The 16,652-nt window shown below is 46.5% G+C and overlaps 1 protein-coding gene across 2 annotated transcripts in view; it reads right to left on the reverse strand.

The window, feature by feature from the left end:
* bmpr1ba (bone morphogenetic protein receptor, type IBa) overlaps positions 1–16,447 on the reverse strand; it is a 60,205-nt gene extending 43,758 nt beyond the window's left edge. Inside the window, exons 1-2 of one of the 2 annotated variants that reach the window (XM_042336575.1) lie at positions 16,352–16,447; positions 15,455–15,654 (exon numbers count right to left, since the gene is read on the reverse strand). In XM_042336575.1, coding sequence (XP_042192509.1) covers positions 15,455–15,527 — 73 coding nt within the window. In that variant the 5' untranslated portion in view covers positions 15,528–15,654; positions 16,352–16,447. Of the gene's footprint in view, positions 1–15,454; positions 15,655–16,351 lie in introns of those variants that run through there. The other variant, XM_042336572.1, reaches the window with a different exon arrangement.
* Positions 16,448–16,652: the final 205 nt, after the last annotated feature.

Genomic DNA, 16,652 nt, shown 5'->3' on the forward strand with positions numbered 1-16,652 from the left:
TTAAGTCGAGGTCCTGACTTACCTGTTCAGGTGAACGTTAAAGACCCCATGGCACTATTCAAAAAGAGAAGGGAGTTTCTCCTGGAGTCTTGGTCAACAATCCCTGAGGCAAAATTAATTTGTGTGTTGAGACGTGACTGTGTGTAAAGTCATGTAAATTCACATTCACCCTCAAATAAACTGCCACGGTGCTTTACAGTAAATCCTGGCTAAGTGCTTTGAGATATCCTCTTGACAAAACATCCTCCTGACGTGACAAGCCGTACAGTTTCTGCTGGTTAAACTCTAGCAGTACCCCAAACGCAAGCTCCTTTGTCCCCAAGCCTTGGCCCTTGCCCGTCTCCGTCTTATATCTTGTGGAATGAGGTAAGCAATGTGCATTACCTCCTGGGAGAGCGCGAGTGCACATTCCATTCCAATACATGGGAATTTCCATGTGTAGGTGGGAGGTATGGAACTCTGTTTGGTTTGGATACTGTGAAGCACGGTAATGGGTTTTCGCATATGTTTTCGCTGACCCCCAAAAAATCAAATGCACGATTATCATCATAAAGTAAACTTTGCCTATTGCGTGAGTTGTGTAAACACATGTCCACAATTCGCATGGTGTTGTGCGGTAAGAAAATGTGGAGCCCCCGTAGCTTAGTTGTAAGAGCGCTCGCTTCGAAGCGAGAGGACCTGGGTTCGATTCCCGAGCGGGGTGTAACCTTGGGCAAGTTTTCGTATACCACGCGCCTCTGCCTACCCAGCAATGAGTAGGAACCAGTTTGTTGTCGATTCGCTTTCTAGGGGTAATAATCCCTTTAAAAAAATTTTTTTAAATGATATTAATAATTTGGTCCCTCAATCTACCCACTGTTTGTGGGACGCTGCTGTGCGCAATTGGCTGCCGCATTTCAACCACAAATAGACAGTCAATTCACTTTAAGGTATGTTCTGTGAAGTGCTTTTGAGACGGCTCGACGATGTGATAAGGTGGCAACAACAACAACAACAACTTGCACTTATGAGCGCCCTCCACTCAGGGCAGCGCCTCAGAGCGCTTAACAGCGGCGGAGCCTGATTCCGAGCCGGGGGCGGAATGGGGGAGAGATGGCCGTAAGCACGGTCAAACAGGAAAGTTTTCAGGTGGGACTTGAAAGAGGGGAGAGAGGGGGCGCAAGGCGGAGGGATTAAGGGAGAGGGTTCCAGAGTTTTGGGGGCATAGTGGCTGAAAGCGCGACCTCCGATGGCGGAGCGGAGGGCGCGAGGGACGAACGGGAGGCCGGTGCCAGTCGAGCGGAGGCGCCGGGTGAGTGGATTGGGGAGTGAGGAGGCCGGAGAGGGAGGAGGTGCCGGGGAGTGAAGGGATTTTGAACACGAGAGTGAGGAGATCTTGAAGTCGAGCCGTTCGGTGATGGGGAGCCCGTGGAGCCCGGCCAGAACTGGCGCTATATCAAATGCAAGGATTATTATTACCGTTATTATAAAATCAGAGCCCTACTTTGGGGCCCTTCTTGCCGTCGCTGCCTGCACTTGCTGAACCAGACGAGACTATTATCCGTGACCAAATGAAGCACTCAACAAAGCATAATGTTGCCATTACACTTTACAGTGGAGCCATTGCCGTGACGATATTTTGGTTGTGCAAGTGCCAAAAATGCGGTGGGACGCTGCCAGCACCAGCCCGATCTCCTCAAGTGTTGATATAAGCAAGGTTACCCTTCAGGAAGTCATCCCACGTCGACTATACTTCGTATCAGCCCGAACGTAACTGCAGCTGGCCCGACATCTGCCTTTTATTGACTGCACTCGTACGGAGACGTACCCTACCTCCTGCAGGGCCATCCCGTTTTCCATTCATTTAGAAAGAGAGACGATTGTGCTCTCCTGACTCAGCGAGACAAGAGTCAAGGGCCAGCGTGTGCTGTCGGACTGGAATCCGGAGAGGTTTGAGCACGCGGTCATCTGATGGCGGTGAGGACGGACGGTCTAACTCTGTCCTTCCCGGCTCACGCTCACACTGCAACTGAACTGCCAAACACAACAGCCTAAGTTATCCACTTTCCGAGTCCTCTCAGGTAGTTATGGGTCTGACGTTTCCTCTACACCGCACAGATTTTAACTACAACTAAAAGCACCAGGCAAAGTAACTTGTGTACGATAATAATCCTTGCGCCTGTCGTTATCAGGAAGATGTCTCCAAGTTCTTCATAGGATTCTACTGTAATACAACTTTACAGGATTTTACTGTATTTGTAGGCGAATATGGCGGCCCAATTGTACGCCGCCAATGTCGCATGAACAGCCATGGAGTGAATGATCAATTTTGTTTGGGAGATTGTTGATCATAGTACCGTGGGATCCTTATCACCCACCCAAACAGGCAGAGGGGACCTCGGTTTAACATCTCATCTGAAGGATAACACCTCTGACTATTCAACACACCCATAGAACCATAGACATGTACCACAGAGAGAAGGCCATTTGGCCCATCGCGTCGCCAGTGTGTGTGAAACCTCTCAAATAAAATGGAAACACTTTCCACTTTCAGCTTGAAAAGGTTTCAACTTTATTGTAGGTCCACAGCCTCTACCCTCCTCCTACCCATCCTCTCTGAGCTTTTAACCTTTTATGTGTCCTCCCATTGGATCTACAAGGTTATAATAATCCTTACATTTGGTATCGTGCCTTTCGTGTCGGTAGGACACCCGAAAGCACCTCACGTGAATTTACTGTGAAGTGGAGTAACCATAGAGATAATAGTCAAAGCAGCAGCCAATTGCATACAACAACGTCCCACAAACAGCCATGAAGTGAATAACCAATTTTATTTGGGGGATGTTAGCCAGGACACTGGGAGGAATTCCCTCATCTTTTCAAATAGCGCCATGAGATCTTTAACTTCCGCCTAAACAGGCAGATGGGTCCTCAGTTTCGTGTCTCATCTGTCTCATCCGAAGTTGGGCATCTCTGACAAAGCCATACACCCCCAGTGCTGGAATGGAGTTTGATCCTGGACTATGTGAGTTCAAGTCGCAATGTGGAGCTTGAACCCAAAACCTTCTGACTCAGAGATGAGAATGCTACCTACCGGCTGAGCCAGACTGAAACACTAGGTTACCTGATTTATATTCGATAACGCATCCAACATCGCTTTGGCGTGTCAGCTGATTGTATGATCCTTACACATTTGTGAAATCTAAGGAAGTGAAATAGAGCTCAATTTTTTTTTAGGGGGGGGGAAAGGGACTATTCCCTTTCTGATGTCCAACATGGGAGACATTTCTCAGAGCAATTTAGTTATTGAATCGATCTTTCAGCCGCACATTCTGATAAGCACCTTAATTGGACTGTGGAGTCCTGTAGCTCAGTGGTTAGAGCACTCACTTTGCAAGCGAGAGACCTGAGTCAATTCCAGATATATCCCAAACCAAAAACAATAATAAATTGTTCATTTTCAATCTACGGCTTTTTACATTGCTCTGCGCAATTGGCTGCCGCGTTCGCCCACAAATATAGCGCTTTTCACGTCAGGAGGACGTCCCAAAGCGCTTCACAGAACACACTGTAAAGTGAATTGACTGTATATTTGAGGGCGAACGCGGCAGCCAATTGCGCACAGCAATGTCCCACAAACAGTCGTAGATTGAAAATGACCAATTTATTATTGTTTTTGGTTTTGGAGGGATTATTATTAGGCTCTGTGTGGAGTAAGGAAACTTGCCCAAGGTTTCACCCTCTGCCTGGAATTGAACTCAGGTCTCTCGCTCGCAAAGCGAGTGCTCTAACCACTGAGTTACAGGACTCCACATGTGCATGTGAATGTGCATCAAAAGGGTTAGGCACAGTATACTATGATCAGATCAGGACAGTTCGATGTCTGGTATGTGCTGAGTTAGCTGTTTTTGACTGGGGTCCGCAGTAGAGAACACTACAATTGCCCTCTTCCCTGAGGGTGAAATTCCTAGATTTCCTCTGTTTATCCAGCATTTAGGAGCATCCAGAATTTGGCAAGTTGTTGGATTCAGTCTTAGCTTTGAAGTCAGTTTTCTGTAGTTCTTAAAAGAAACCTTATGGAAAATCAGCTTCAAAATTAAGGCTTGTATTTAAGAATTTGCCAAATTCTGGATGCGCTGAAATGTTACATAAATAGTGTAAATCTAGACCCTGTTGGAATTTTACCCTGAGGGTTTCTGGGCTAGAGGGTGGGGGAAAAAAATCAACCGGCGTCCCTTGTCTTGATCACTATCCAGTAATTGCTGGAGAATGTGTATCCGGGGCAAGAGAATGATCTGATTCAAACTGGTACCACTCCAACCCAATAGCGTGTCAGCACCGAGTGTGGTTTATCAATGCTCATCTCTAAAGCTAGTAATCTTTTTCGTAGCGTATTTGTAACGGGAAATCCCATTGTAAATACTGCCTTGAAAGCACATATATCCCACAGATCGCCCATGGTGGCTGGCTGACATTCACACCCGGTCTTCCTCCAGATGGCTAAGTGCTCAGCTTTAACTCGTTGTAAAGCTCACTGCTTTAACTTACTGAAAAGCTGACCGCTTAACCCAGAGGGAAAAACACCCAGCTTACCTTAACCACCGCAGCAGCCAAATAGCACTGGCGCACAAAAAATATAAGACGTTACGGTGGGGGTGGTGAGAGGGAAAGAGACACGGTTGAGAGGGGAGAGAACAATAACAACATTTCTTTGCGATAATCTCAGCGATAAACTGAAAGTATTTCGAATCTGTCCCGAGTCACTCACACATTGAAGATTTGGAAGTGAATTGAGGGATCGTTTTTTATCAGATCCATTTTTTGGGGGGGAACAGTTATTTACAATTTACTGCAAAGCACAGCGACAGCAACGGACTGTTGGCCGAGAGATCGGAGCAGAAGGCTCTGCCGGACGTGGCGGAGGCAGAAAGGAATAACCAGCTCATGACTTCCAAAGGGCATTCAATAAATTACCACATGAAAGACTTCTCTACAACCTGTAGTCATTGGGTATCAAGGGCAAGACATGGACATGGATTTAGACTTGGCTGAAGGGAAGGCAGCAGAGGGTCTTTGTTAGGGGAGCTCGGTCACAGTGAGGAGCATTAATAAGCAGGGTGTCTCAGGGATCTGCATTGGGACCCCTTCCTGTTCCTCGTCTATATCAATGTCCTGGATTCACAGACCCGGTGTAAGATGGTTACAAATCCCCAGACATCATTCTCAAGCTGTCCAGTGCTCCAGTCAGGCCCTAGAGGCAGTGCTGAGGAGCACGACAAGGAAGATTCCTGGTGTTAAAAGGAATGAGCTACGAGAAACGACTAGACAGGCGAGGGCACTTCAAGACCTGACGGAACGACTCGGGAGTGGACCACATAGATGCGTATACCATTTTAAAGGGGATTGGAAAAGCAAGCCGAGATCAATACTTTAGGATGTATCATAGCAGTAGAACGAGCGTGCATAGGTTAAGGGCAAATTCAACACTGATATCAGGAAAGTTTTTTTTTGACCCAGAGGGTAATCCAACGACTGGAACAGGTTGCTGGAACAGGAAAGGTGGAAGAGCCCATGACACTTGACACAGCTTGGTGCTGTGATGGAGGGAGGAGAGGGTGGGTGTTCCGGAGGGATGAGATCAGGTGGGCCAAAGGGCCTCCTTCGTCCAAACCGATCTTGTAAGATCTATGATATCCCCTTTGGGATGAATTCTTCCCCTTTGCTCAGGCTGACCAGGGTAAGCTAATGAGAGTATCCGGATAGTTTTCCACACAGTTGGTTCATCCTGATATCCTGAATGAGGACAGGATGGGAACAGGGGGATTAAGTTGGACGAGGATTTCCTCCCACCACCCACCCCCCCCCACTTCACGGAAAATAAATTGAAACGTCTAAATTTTTGATTCAATCAAAACTCCACGTTTCCGGGTGTAGTCAGAACTGATGCACTAAAGATGTGGCTTTGATTCTTGAAGCTGAATTTTAACCAGTACATCCTTGAAAGAAAATAGCAGTGGGTGAGTGGGTGCACTACAGCAGGTGCAGTCTTTCAGCCATGGCATTAATAGTCGAGGTCTTATCTATTTCTTCGTGTGGATGTTAAGAACGATCCTGTGAAAAGGCAAGGGAGCTTCTCTTGGTGCCCCGGTTGACAAGCGCAAACTGTTTTTAGCTGCTCGGGTGGCAATTACTCCAATTGTAAGTTTACGGTGTTAAAATCATAGCAGTGGGGCCATCATGAGGTCACATATCCTGTTGCAAAATCTCTTGCGAGACGAAAATACCCCCTTTAAAAGACAGTCTGAATCTTTGCAACATGCAAGGCTTCCTCCTCGAATCTAACGTTGCAGCTTTTAATGCCTGAAGAAAGGCAGAGTAAAACAAGCTCTCTTGTTTATCGTTCCTTACTCTTTGATCCTGTGCGAGGAATTTTTGGATTTCAGCAAAGCATAGGTGCATCCTGTCAGCAACGAGGGGATGAGGATTATGTTCTACAAACAGAGCCCGTAGGATTGTCAGAGGGTTTCTTTTTACACAATGACGCTAACAAAAGGTAAATCGGAGCGTGTTTTTTTGCCATTTTTGCCCAGCACCTGAGCATTCTTTACTTTGAAAGCAAAGACTGTGGCCTTTATCTTGTTGAGTTGCAAAGGCAAACGTCCTGGGTATATTGCTCAGTTCGCAAAGACCGTTACTCAAATGCCAGATATCGTCACGGCCCTGTTAACTCAGTCTCTATTAATCCGAGCAGTGATAGATTTCAACACCAAGTTGTTGAAGCACAGCTTCATAACCGGAATTAGCTTTCAAAAGCCACTCCACTTCGTCTGACAGTTTCTGTGGAGGAGAGGGTGTCTCCGACTGTGAGTGTGTGTTTCTGCGTCTGTGAGTGTGTCTCTGTGAGTGAGTGTGTGTCTCTGCTTGTTGAGCGCGTGTCTCTTGAGTGTCTCCCTCCGAGTGCGTGCCCGTGTGCGTACCTGTCTGTGAGTAAGTGCGTCTCTTTCTCTCTCTCTCTCTGGGTCTCCGTGTGATGGTGGGGCCTGAGAGGTAGGAGGTGGTGACCTTCTGTAGCTCCACAGCCAGAACGCTGGCGAGCAATGCTGTTCTTTGGCAGATCTCTAAGCCCATCGGGCGCGCATTGTGGAGTCCTGTAGCTCAGTGGTTAGAGCACTCGCTTTGCAAGTGAGAGACCTGAGTTCAATTCCAGGCAGAGGGCCAAACCTTGGGCAAGTTTCCTTACTCCACACAGAGCCTAATAATAATCCCTCAAGAAAAAAAACAATAATAATTGGGTCACTTCAATCCACGACTGTTTGTGGGACATTGCTGTGTGCAATTGGCTGCCGCGTTCGCCCACAAATATACAGTCAATTCACTTGACAGTGTGTTCTGTGAAGGGCTTTGGGACGTCCTCCCGACGTGAAAAGCGCTATATCAAATGCAAGGATTATTATTATTGGTGTGTCCCCACCCCCCCACACCCCGAAACATCTGAATATTAGAGTTTATCAATAAAGTGCATAAATGTAGGTTGGCCAGTAAAATAAATGTGCCATTCAATAGCACCAACCAGCCCCGCAATTTCCCGCAAAGTTTATCAAATTTTCCCCGCGATCTCTGGGGAAAATTTTTGCAATTTTCTCCCCCCCCCCACCACCCCACCCCGGTCATCTTTAGTGTGGGAAATGAAATCAACCAACTGTTCAAAGGGGCAGTGAATGGGATCCTCGTACCATTTGAGTTGAAAATGAAGCAGAGCTGTTATAAAAACGCCTTATAACAATAATAATAATAATATGATACATAACAAGGCTGCACTGTAGTGTGGAAACCGCTATCCTTTACGAGAATGGGCAGAATTCACGGCAATAAGCAGACAGCCCGCGCGAGCAAACATCTACAATTTTGTTTGTCCACACCGCTGAACACGGTGAGGACTGAGCCAACACCTCCGTTCGCATCGCACAGGACTTGGCTTCGCGCAAAAAAAAAAAACAAGATGTTTTTGGACCAATACTAATTGCAAAAAGTTAACCTTTTTTAATTCAATTACATTTTTGTCACCTTTGTTAAATATTAACTGGAATATTAATGTTTGCAGTTCCTGAATACAAAAGTTAACTGAATTTCGCCCCTGGGAATTATGCACCGCAAGATCACATTGAAGTGAATTAATTATCAGATGCTCAGACGTTCGGCATTTCAAGTCACCAATGAAGGAAAATTAGTTAATAATCTCCAGAGTTCATCCGGTATTTGTTCGGAATTTGTAACATTCCTATTAAGTGTACGGTTGATGAAGCAAGGAACAGAATAGGGATCAGACAGTAGAGGAGGATATAAAAATGGAGCAGCAATCTGAACAGTCCAAAGCCAGTTGACTATCTATCAGATGTACGTAGCTAGTCCAGATTGACACTCGAGTGCTGTACTGGGGGTGTGCTGGATTGCCAGCGGTGGCACCCTTCATGAATTAAACTTCATTAATTAAATAAAATTAAATAATCATGCATTAAACCGAGGTCCCGTCCTCCTGTTCAGGTGGAAGTTAAAGATCCCATGGCACTGGTCATAAAGCGAAGAGACTTTCTCCAGATGTCTGGCCAACAATTCCCCGGATGAAATCGGTCACTCACTTCATGTCTGTTTGTTGAGGGATTGACGTGGGCAAATTGGCTGCTACAGTCGCTCACAGGTAAAATCACTGCACTTTACAGTATAATCTTTTCAAGCGCTTTGAGACGTCGACGGCAAGATAAGGCGCCGTATGAAATCCCTGGAATTTAGAATTATTACAACTATTTGGGAAAAGGAGATGGTGCATCTTTCCCCAAACCTGCTCATTTTCTTTTAGGTTAGGGAGGAGAATATAAGCCACAGTTTCTTCCCCTGTTGCTATCCAGAGACATTCAGTGAGGACGGGATTGGGTTTGACTGAGTTTACCTATTGCTCCCCCTCCCACGGTCAAATAGCTTGTTGGATGTCAAGCATCACACATAAATAATGGACACTTAAGCCATGAGCAACCATCACTTATGCAATTAACTGTCAGTAGAAAGGAAAAGTAGTAAGGGGTACCTCTAAAGAGGAGTAGGGGAGAGAAGAAAACTCATGCAGAAAAACTGATAGAAAACCAAAATACCGAGAGTTTAATGTTGCTGTAATCGTACTTTAATAAATAATAATCCTCGCGTTTGATATAGCGCCTCATCACGTCTTCGAGACGTCTCTAAGCGCTTCACGGAACATACTGTTAAAGTGAATTGCCTTTTTTTTTTGTGGGTGAAACGCGGCAGCCAATTGGGCACAGCAGCGTCCCACAAACAGCCGTGGGTTGAAGTGACCAATTCATTATTATTATTTTTTGAAGGAATCATTATCCCCGGAAAAGCGATCCGCCAATCGACTAGCAACCGGGTTCCTACTTACTGATAGGTAAACGGAGGCGTGTGGAGTAAGGAAAGTTGCTCAGTGTTTTGCCCTGCCCCAGGAATCGAACCCAGGTCTCTCGCTTGCGAGGCGAGCGCTCTAACCACTGAGCTACAGGACTCCGCGATGTATAAAAACCTGGGATTTATATAGTGCCCTTCAATGTAGGATAGTGTCTCAGAGTACTAACATCGGTCAGTATAACGCTGATATTATGATTTACAGCTCCTTAAATAACAGTTTGACATTTTAGAGGAGAGAAAGTAAAAGTGGCAGATGTTTCAAGAGCTGCATTCTCTCCCTGCCTCTGGTCATGATGCTTAGCATGTATAGATATGATGGTTTAGTGTCTCTGGCCGTTGTCCTTAGATGCGATGGTCACTGACTCAGGAATGACAGTCAGAGACAACATAACATTTCGTATCTCTGGACATGGTGGTCAGTATCTTGCGGCATGAAAGGGAGTATAATAATAATAATAATAATAATAATCCTTGCATTTGATACAGCACTTCATCACATCGCTGAGACGTCTCAAAGCGCTTCACAGGATATACTGTGCAGTGAATTGGCTGCATGTTTTGCGGGCGAACGTATTGCTGCTGGAAGGCAAGGCTGCTGTTGGCTGCAGTGCTGCAGTGCGAACTACAACGTCAACCAAAATAGCAACGCTGGCAAGGGCTGAAGTTAATAAAAGAGCAGAAATAAAGTCGGGCAGCTGCAGAGAAAACTTTAGCAGCTACGGAAAACTTTAAATGCAACAAAAATATTTTTTCCCTGATACTTTAATTGGACCGGAGATTAGTCAGTTACACAAAACTAAAATAAATTCAAATTGTCAGCGCGAATAGGGTTTAATACTAATGTCTTGCAGCAGAGCCAAAACGGGGAGCACAGGTGCAAACCAACAGTGTAGGTACAAAGAGCGGATAGTTCAGTCAGTATCAGATTGTGCTTGCAGCAGTATTTGTGATTCAAACTTTGAACGCCAAAGCTCAGAGGGTTCGAAATTCCGCTTGGTTTTAGCCTGCGAGGCCATGTTGCCTTAAAACATAAGACCACGCAGAAAATTCTTAAATTCAGCCTTAATTTGCCCACGAAACACACAGTCGCTGCACTTTAACAGTAAACTCTCTGGAGCGCTTCGAGTCGTTCTTCCCGACATGAAAGCCCCACATCAAATGCAAAGATCACCATTAATATAATTTGAAAGACTTTTTAAGGCTTCCAAGCTAGAACTAAACATCGACGAGTAATCAAAATGTGGTGCAATCGGACATTTCAAAGCACCGGTTTCAAGGCCGTGACGCTTTGATTTGCCGGTGTCATTGGAACAAATGCACACGCATTTCTATCCATTTGCTTCACCGGTTTCCTTTCGTCATAATGTTCATGATGTTTAAGATTTCACCGGCCAGCCAGAAATAAGAGCTCAATCCTCTCTTCATCAACAGGAACATTCAGACCTTTACTTAACACTCCAGATTAGCAACTCCAATCTGCTTTGACAGTTTTTTTTTTAAAAAAGAAACCCTTAAACACTTTACAACGTTTCCACAGTCGGATAAAAGATCTGCTAAATGCAGACAGATAAGGAGGGCCGTTTTTGCTCCATCTATCATTTTAACCTCAGCTCACTCCTCCAAGACTTCAGAAGGCAGGAACTCAAAATAACATAGACAAGGTCACAGGAAGAATTTGCACAGACTTCAATACAGAATTGACAAAACAAGCTGGTTCTCTTTCTAGCAGACACCTGCAGCAAGAATTTCTTCAGTCTCTCAGGGTAGAGATATTGACGGTGAGTGCGAATATCTGGCACGGTTAGAGAACAGCAGCAAACGGGACTTAGCGGCATGAGGAAAATCTGGTTCTTGTAGGTTTATTACTCGAGCTATTGGCGCAAGGAATACACTTGGCAGAACGGACAAGGTGTATGTTCTTAAAAAGTCCCTTAAAATCTTTCTTCGGAACAGACATCTTAAAGTCAAGCCGATCAGAGTTGTGACCATCCTTTAAATGTAATAAAAATTTACGGCAGACAATTTTTTAAGTAGAATTAATCTCCCCCCTCCCCCCCCACCCCCACCCACCTCGACTCGGAAAACTTGCCGCACGTAGAACTCGGTTATATTTCTCCCCCGCCTCTTTCCGCTCCTGAAAGAGCGAAGTTGTACTGCAGTACGTTTCTGGGACCACCCTCCGGTGCCTCGCTCAAAGAGCTATTATTTACGTGTGAGCCTGGACAATGAGTTATTCAACCACGAGGGCCGAGATCATCGCAGCCAGGCCCTAGTTCAGTCCTTGCCCAATGCCCAAACGCTGCAGTTTCCAACATGTCAGTGATCAAAGGCTTGAAATTTCACCTCGTCTCGGGCCTGCAAGACAACCTCGGGTTAAAATTTCAAACGGCGCAGAATTGTAAAACTTTCGTTGAGTCCAGAGCTCATTTGGAAAATCCAGTTCTTTTTTTTTTTGTTGTTGTTGAAGAACTGCAGGAAACGAACTGCCAAATTAAGACCGGATTTAAGAACTTTCTGCAATTCTGCACAAGCTTCAAAAAAAATCCTTTCAAGACAAAACGATCTCGCGGGCTAAGATAAGGGGGAATTTTGTGCCCCAGGACTGGAAATCCTGGTTGATTTACTACTCCCCGAGGTGGCCTGCTGTGAAATTGCTACCATGTTGGCAGCCAAGCACCGGGATCAATTGACAACAGACAACGTGATCTTCCTCAGTCTGATGCGCTTTTCACGTTGCAGTGTTGCTGACTTTATAGACGTCGTTCCAGTGTAACACGGGCAACGCTACTAACTCCAGGGGAACTCAGCCTTGGGGTCTTTACAATCGCTCTGGAGGCACAAACAGGGACCTGCCACCGCATCTCTCGCTAAAGCACCCTAAAACTGGCCAGCGCCAACAATCTTGCGCCACCGGCTTGCACGCAGCCCTTTCCCAAGAGATCAAACAGAACACCAAAGTCTGACCTTACCCAGTGACCCGGTGAGTAATTATAAAAAATAACAATACGTTCGGTATATTGCCTTCCACATCAGGAGTGCATCTCAAAGCCCTTGACAGAATTTACTGTGAAGCGCGGTGACTATGTATTTTGTCGGCGAACGAGGCAGGCAATTGGCGCACAGCAATGTCCCTCAAACAGCCATTAACTGATTGACCAATTTTATTTTGGGGGTGGGAGGAGGGGAATTGTGGCCACAACACCAGGAGAACTTCCTTTCTCTTTAGAGATCCACGGGATCTCTAACGTCCGCTGGACCTTGGTTTAATGTCTCATTTCACCACCAGTGTTGCCAACCGATCCCGGCTGACACACAAAAATTACGTCCTGATAAACAGTTGGCCTTATATTCTTGGTTCAAATCACGGTCTGTGCTAATTTTTTTTTAGCTTATTTCAGCGAAGACTGCAGATACAGTTGGCCCTTAATTTATAATAATAATAATAATCCTTGCATTTGATATAGCGCTTTTCACGTCGGGAGGACGTCCCAAAGCGCTTCACAGAACACACTGTAAAGTGAATTGACTGTATAATTGTGGGCGAACGCGGCAGCCAATTGCGCACAGCAATGTCCCACAAACAGTCGTAGATTGAAAATGACCAATTTATTATTGTTTTTGGTTTTGGAGGGTTATTATTAGGCTCTGTGTGGAGTAAGGAAACTTGCCCAAGGTTTCGCCCTCTGCCTGGAATTGAACTCTCTCGCTTGCAAAGCGAGTGCTCTAACCACTGAGCTACAGGAAATTCCTCTCCTTATCCCAGCGATAAGGAGAGGAATTTCCACCCTTTTTCCAAACTTTTCTCTCTACTCTTCTCCAGGAGAGGATGCGGACTCCAGACACGCCGTTTGGTGAAACGAGCAGCTGATGTAGAGAAAAGGGTGACAACAATCTGCCAGTCATCTGATAAAACAGGGGAATCAATTTGATAGCTGAATCCAACCTATTCCGCTTGTAAAGCAGAAACAATAATTTGTGTTTCTACATTACTACTGTAAAGGGGTTACGAGCTTCCGTCAATAAATTCTCCTCCCCCCCATACACATCTCTCTAAGGAAGTTTTTCCTGCGCCCTCTCCGACAATCCTCCAGGTAAATTTGTCATTCGCTTCGCGGCTATTTGCGAGGCATTGCTGCGCACAAACTGGCTGCCACTTTCGCTCACAAAAATCCTTGCGACTGCACTTTGCAGTGTATCCTGTGAAGCGCTGTGGGACATCCTCCCGACGTGAAAGGCGCTTTTTTTATCAAATGTAAGGGTTATCAGAATGGGCCAAAGGGCCAGACGTGTGATCCTTTCACCTTCAGCAAAGCAGCGAACCAGGATACCTCTGTGAAGCAGTGCAAGTCGATCCCTGAGTTCTTTGCGTTTTTCTTCCTGTGAAGAAGCACGTTTCTGTCCCATTCTGTGACTTCGACACCCCCCCCCCCGACCCCACAAACCCCACCCACCCCCCCCTATCCCTTTCCTACTAGCTCCGTCACAACCAATTTCTAAGGCATCCCACAATGTCTGCGATGGTTTCACAGACCCAACGCTTTCCTTGGGGTTTGTGGGACACTTCATGCGCTCCTATAGTCAGCTCCCCCTTCCCCTGCTGGGTGCCTGACCCCGTCTATGAAAAGCACCCCATCTGCTCCACCCACCCCCCTACTCCCCATCTCCCCACCGAGATGTTATCTTGCGTTATTTTAGTCACATTGCGCAACTGTGTGAAGTGGGGGGTGGGGGGCGGTTCTGATTCGAGTGCTCTATGACACTGTGGATGGCAGAGCACCAGTCGCAATCTGCAGTCGAACCATCTCAATCTGTTCCCGACAACGGGCAAAGCGGAATGAAAGAATCTGGGAAATTCTTGCTGGTTCTTCCGATTTGCCCGGAAACTGCCTTCCCACGTAACTGGGAGCTGTACCAGCGTCTGATTTTACATGCTTCACGATGACTCAGGCTGTAACCCCGCACCCTGTCACTTTCCCGCCAGCTGTACTGTGCCGTTCTCCTCGGGCAGACGTTGACATTTGTGGGGAGGGAAAAAAAAAGAACGCCAATCGTTCAATTGACTTCGGGCGGAAGAACTAATTCAACATAATAACAGATCTGATAACAGTCCTTGTATTTGATCATGGGCCTTCTCTGTCCTCACTTTGAGAAGACATCTCAAAGCACTACAGCATTTGCTGCAAAGTGTAATAGACGTGCAGTTTACAGGTGAATGTGGCAGACGATTTGCTCACAGCGATGTCCCACAAACCGCAATGAAGCAACTTTATACCTCGGGAATTGCTGGCCGGGATCCCGGGAGAAACTCGCGGCTAAACATCCCGGGTGGAAAGAGAACAGAATTCCACGAAGCGCCGAGTTCGGAGAGCGATTTGCAAGACACTTGAGGCCAAGTGACCATGGCTTTTTACGAAGTAAGATGATTACCTTGAAGTGTAGGCGGCTCATTGCATTACAGGCGCGAGTTCATTGTACAGACCGAACACTCACTGATGCCTGCGGAGGGAGGGGGGAGTCGTGCACACAAGACCGCTTGCAACTTGCATACAAATTTCCCATTACATGACGCTTTGCATTATAGATTCAATCCAATTCGCTAAAGGTAATGAAGAATAGCACAAAGGCCACGGAGTAAAATGAACAATTGCTCCCATTTTCGGGGGATGGTGGTGGGTGGGGGGGGGGGGTGTGGGTGGGTGGGGGATGGGATGGGTGGGAGGCGAGGAAAGCGTTTGATGGACTGGGGCAAAGTGAACGAGCAGATGTTTCCGCAAAGAATTTCTTAGACGAATTAAATGAAGCATAAAATTACGAATTAAATAGGCTTAGCTGCCAAAAAAAAAAGGTGCACAGAGCAAGCAGTCCTCTGCATTGCGTTCCGCTTAAACCGTTTTAAATGTAAAGTTGATCTGTTAAACAGCCAATTCAATTCAGTCAGGATTTTCCCACAGACGGCCAATGTAGCTTGACTGGTTGAATTCTGCCCGCAATTCTATATTGCTGAACACTGTAATCTCCTTACCTTCTGTCTGTAGGGACAACAGCATAATCAGGGACACGGGAATCTGCCAGATTGGATGTGCGAGCCAAACCATCCCTTTCGGAGCTGTTCTAACCCTGGGAGCGGGTTTCCTTCTCCACGCGTAGGGGGGGGGGTGGTGGTGGGGGGGCAACACTGCGTCGTTCAGCTGTGAACCTCTAAGCGATTCCCCCCAACGAAGCCTGTGATGGAAACGCAGAAGACAAGACGGTTACAAACTGGCCCTGTCACCAGCGAGAGAGAGAGAGAGAGAGAGATAGAGAGACGTCTGTTGGGACACCTCATGGGGAGGACAACAGCAGAAGGGTAGCAAGGCTCTGAATCCACAGCAGGAATGGATTCTCTCGAGTCGGAACATGGACTGCGAAGGTGGGGGATGAGAACACCAGCCCCGGTCTCCAAAAACCAGAAAAGCAAAAATACCGCTCGTCGCACGAGTGCGAACAGTATCGACCTGGGGTGGCTCGGGTTGAATAATAATAATAATAATAATAATAATCCTTGCACACCTCCTGGAACAGGCAGTTTAAAAGGGTGCAGACAGTCAGCGAAGCAGCTGAGAGTTCCTCTCTCTCTCTCTCTCTCTCTTTCTCTCCTCCCTCCCTCTCTCTCTCTCCACTCCGTTCAAGTTTCGCAGAAATCCACATCACTCAACATATTCGCTGCACAGAGAGGAGCCGACACAAACCTTCCCTCCCAATGAGAAGACCATCACTTTGTTGCAAGTAAACAATCCCCCCCCCCCCCACCACCCACCACCCAGTCCTGATTGGCCCTGGAGATATTCTGAGCACGTTTTCTTCAGCTTTCCAAATGCCAAGCTTTCCAAATTGAAATCCTCAGACGCACACACACACACACACACTCACTCACACGCACACAAAATAGGAGGGAGCAAAATTCCACCACTTGTCCTGGGCACACAGACAATGATTTGTTTTCTCGCTTGCTCCGTCCGTCCGCTCTGGAGTGTTGACTGTCACTGCTGATTTGCTCTCAGGCACGGATTACATGTGATGAGGGGCTGACCTTTATTTTAAGGATTCGCGCATTAAGCCCTCGTAGTAAAGTAACGGAACACAAAAGTCCCCTCACATGTTCAAAGCATCAATCAGCCCTCGCAGTACGCAGTCTGCCAAACCTTTTTTTTTCTCTCTCTCTCTCTCTCCACTAAACTCAG

The sequence above is a fragment of the Callorhinchus milii genome, unplaced genomic scaffold (genome assembly GCF_018977255.1).
Source record: "Callorhinchus milii isolate IMCB2004 unplaced genomic scaffold, IMCB_Cmil_1.0 Scaffold1, whole genome shotgun sequence".
In the NCBI taxonomy this organism is placed as follows: Eukaryota; Metazoa; Chordata; class Chondrichthyes; order Chimaeriformes; family Callorhinchidae; genus Callorhinchus; species Callorhinchus milii.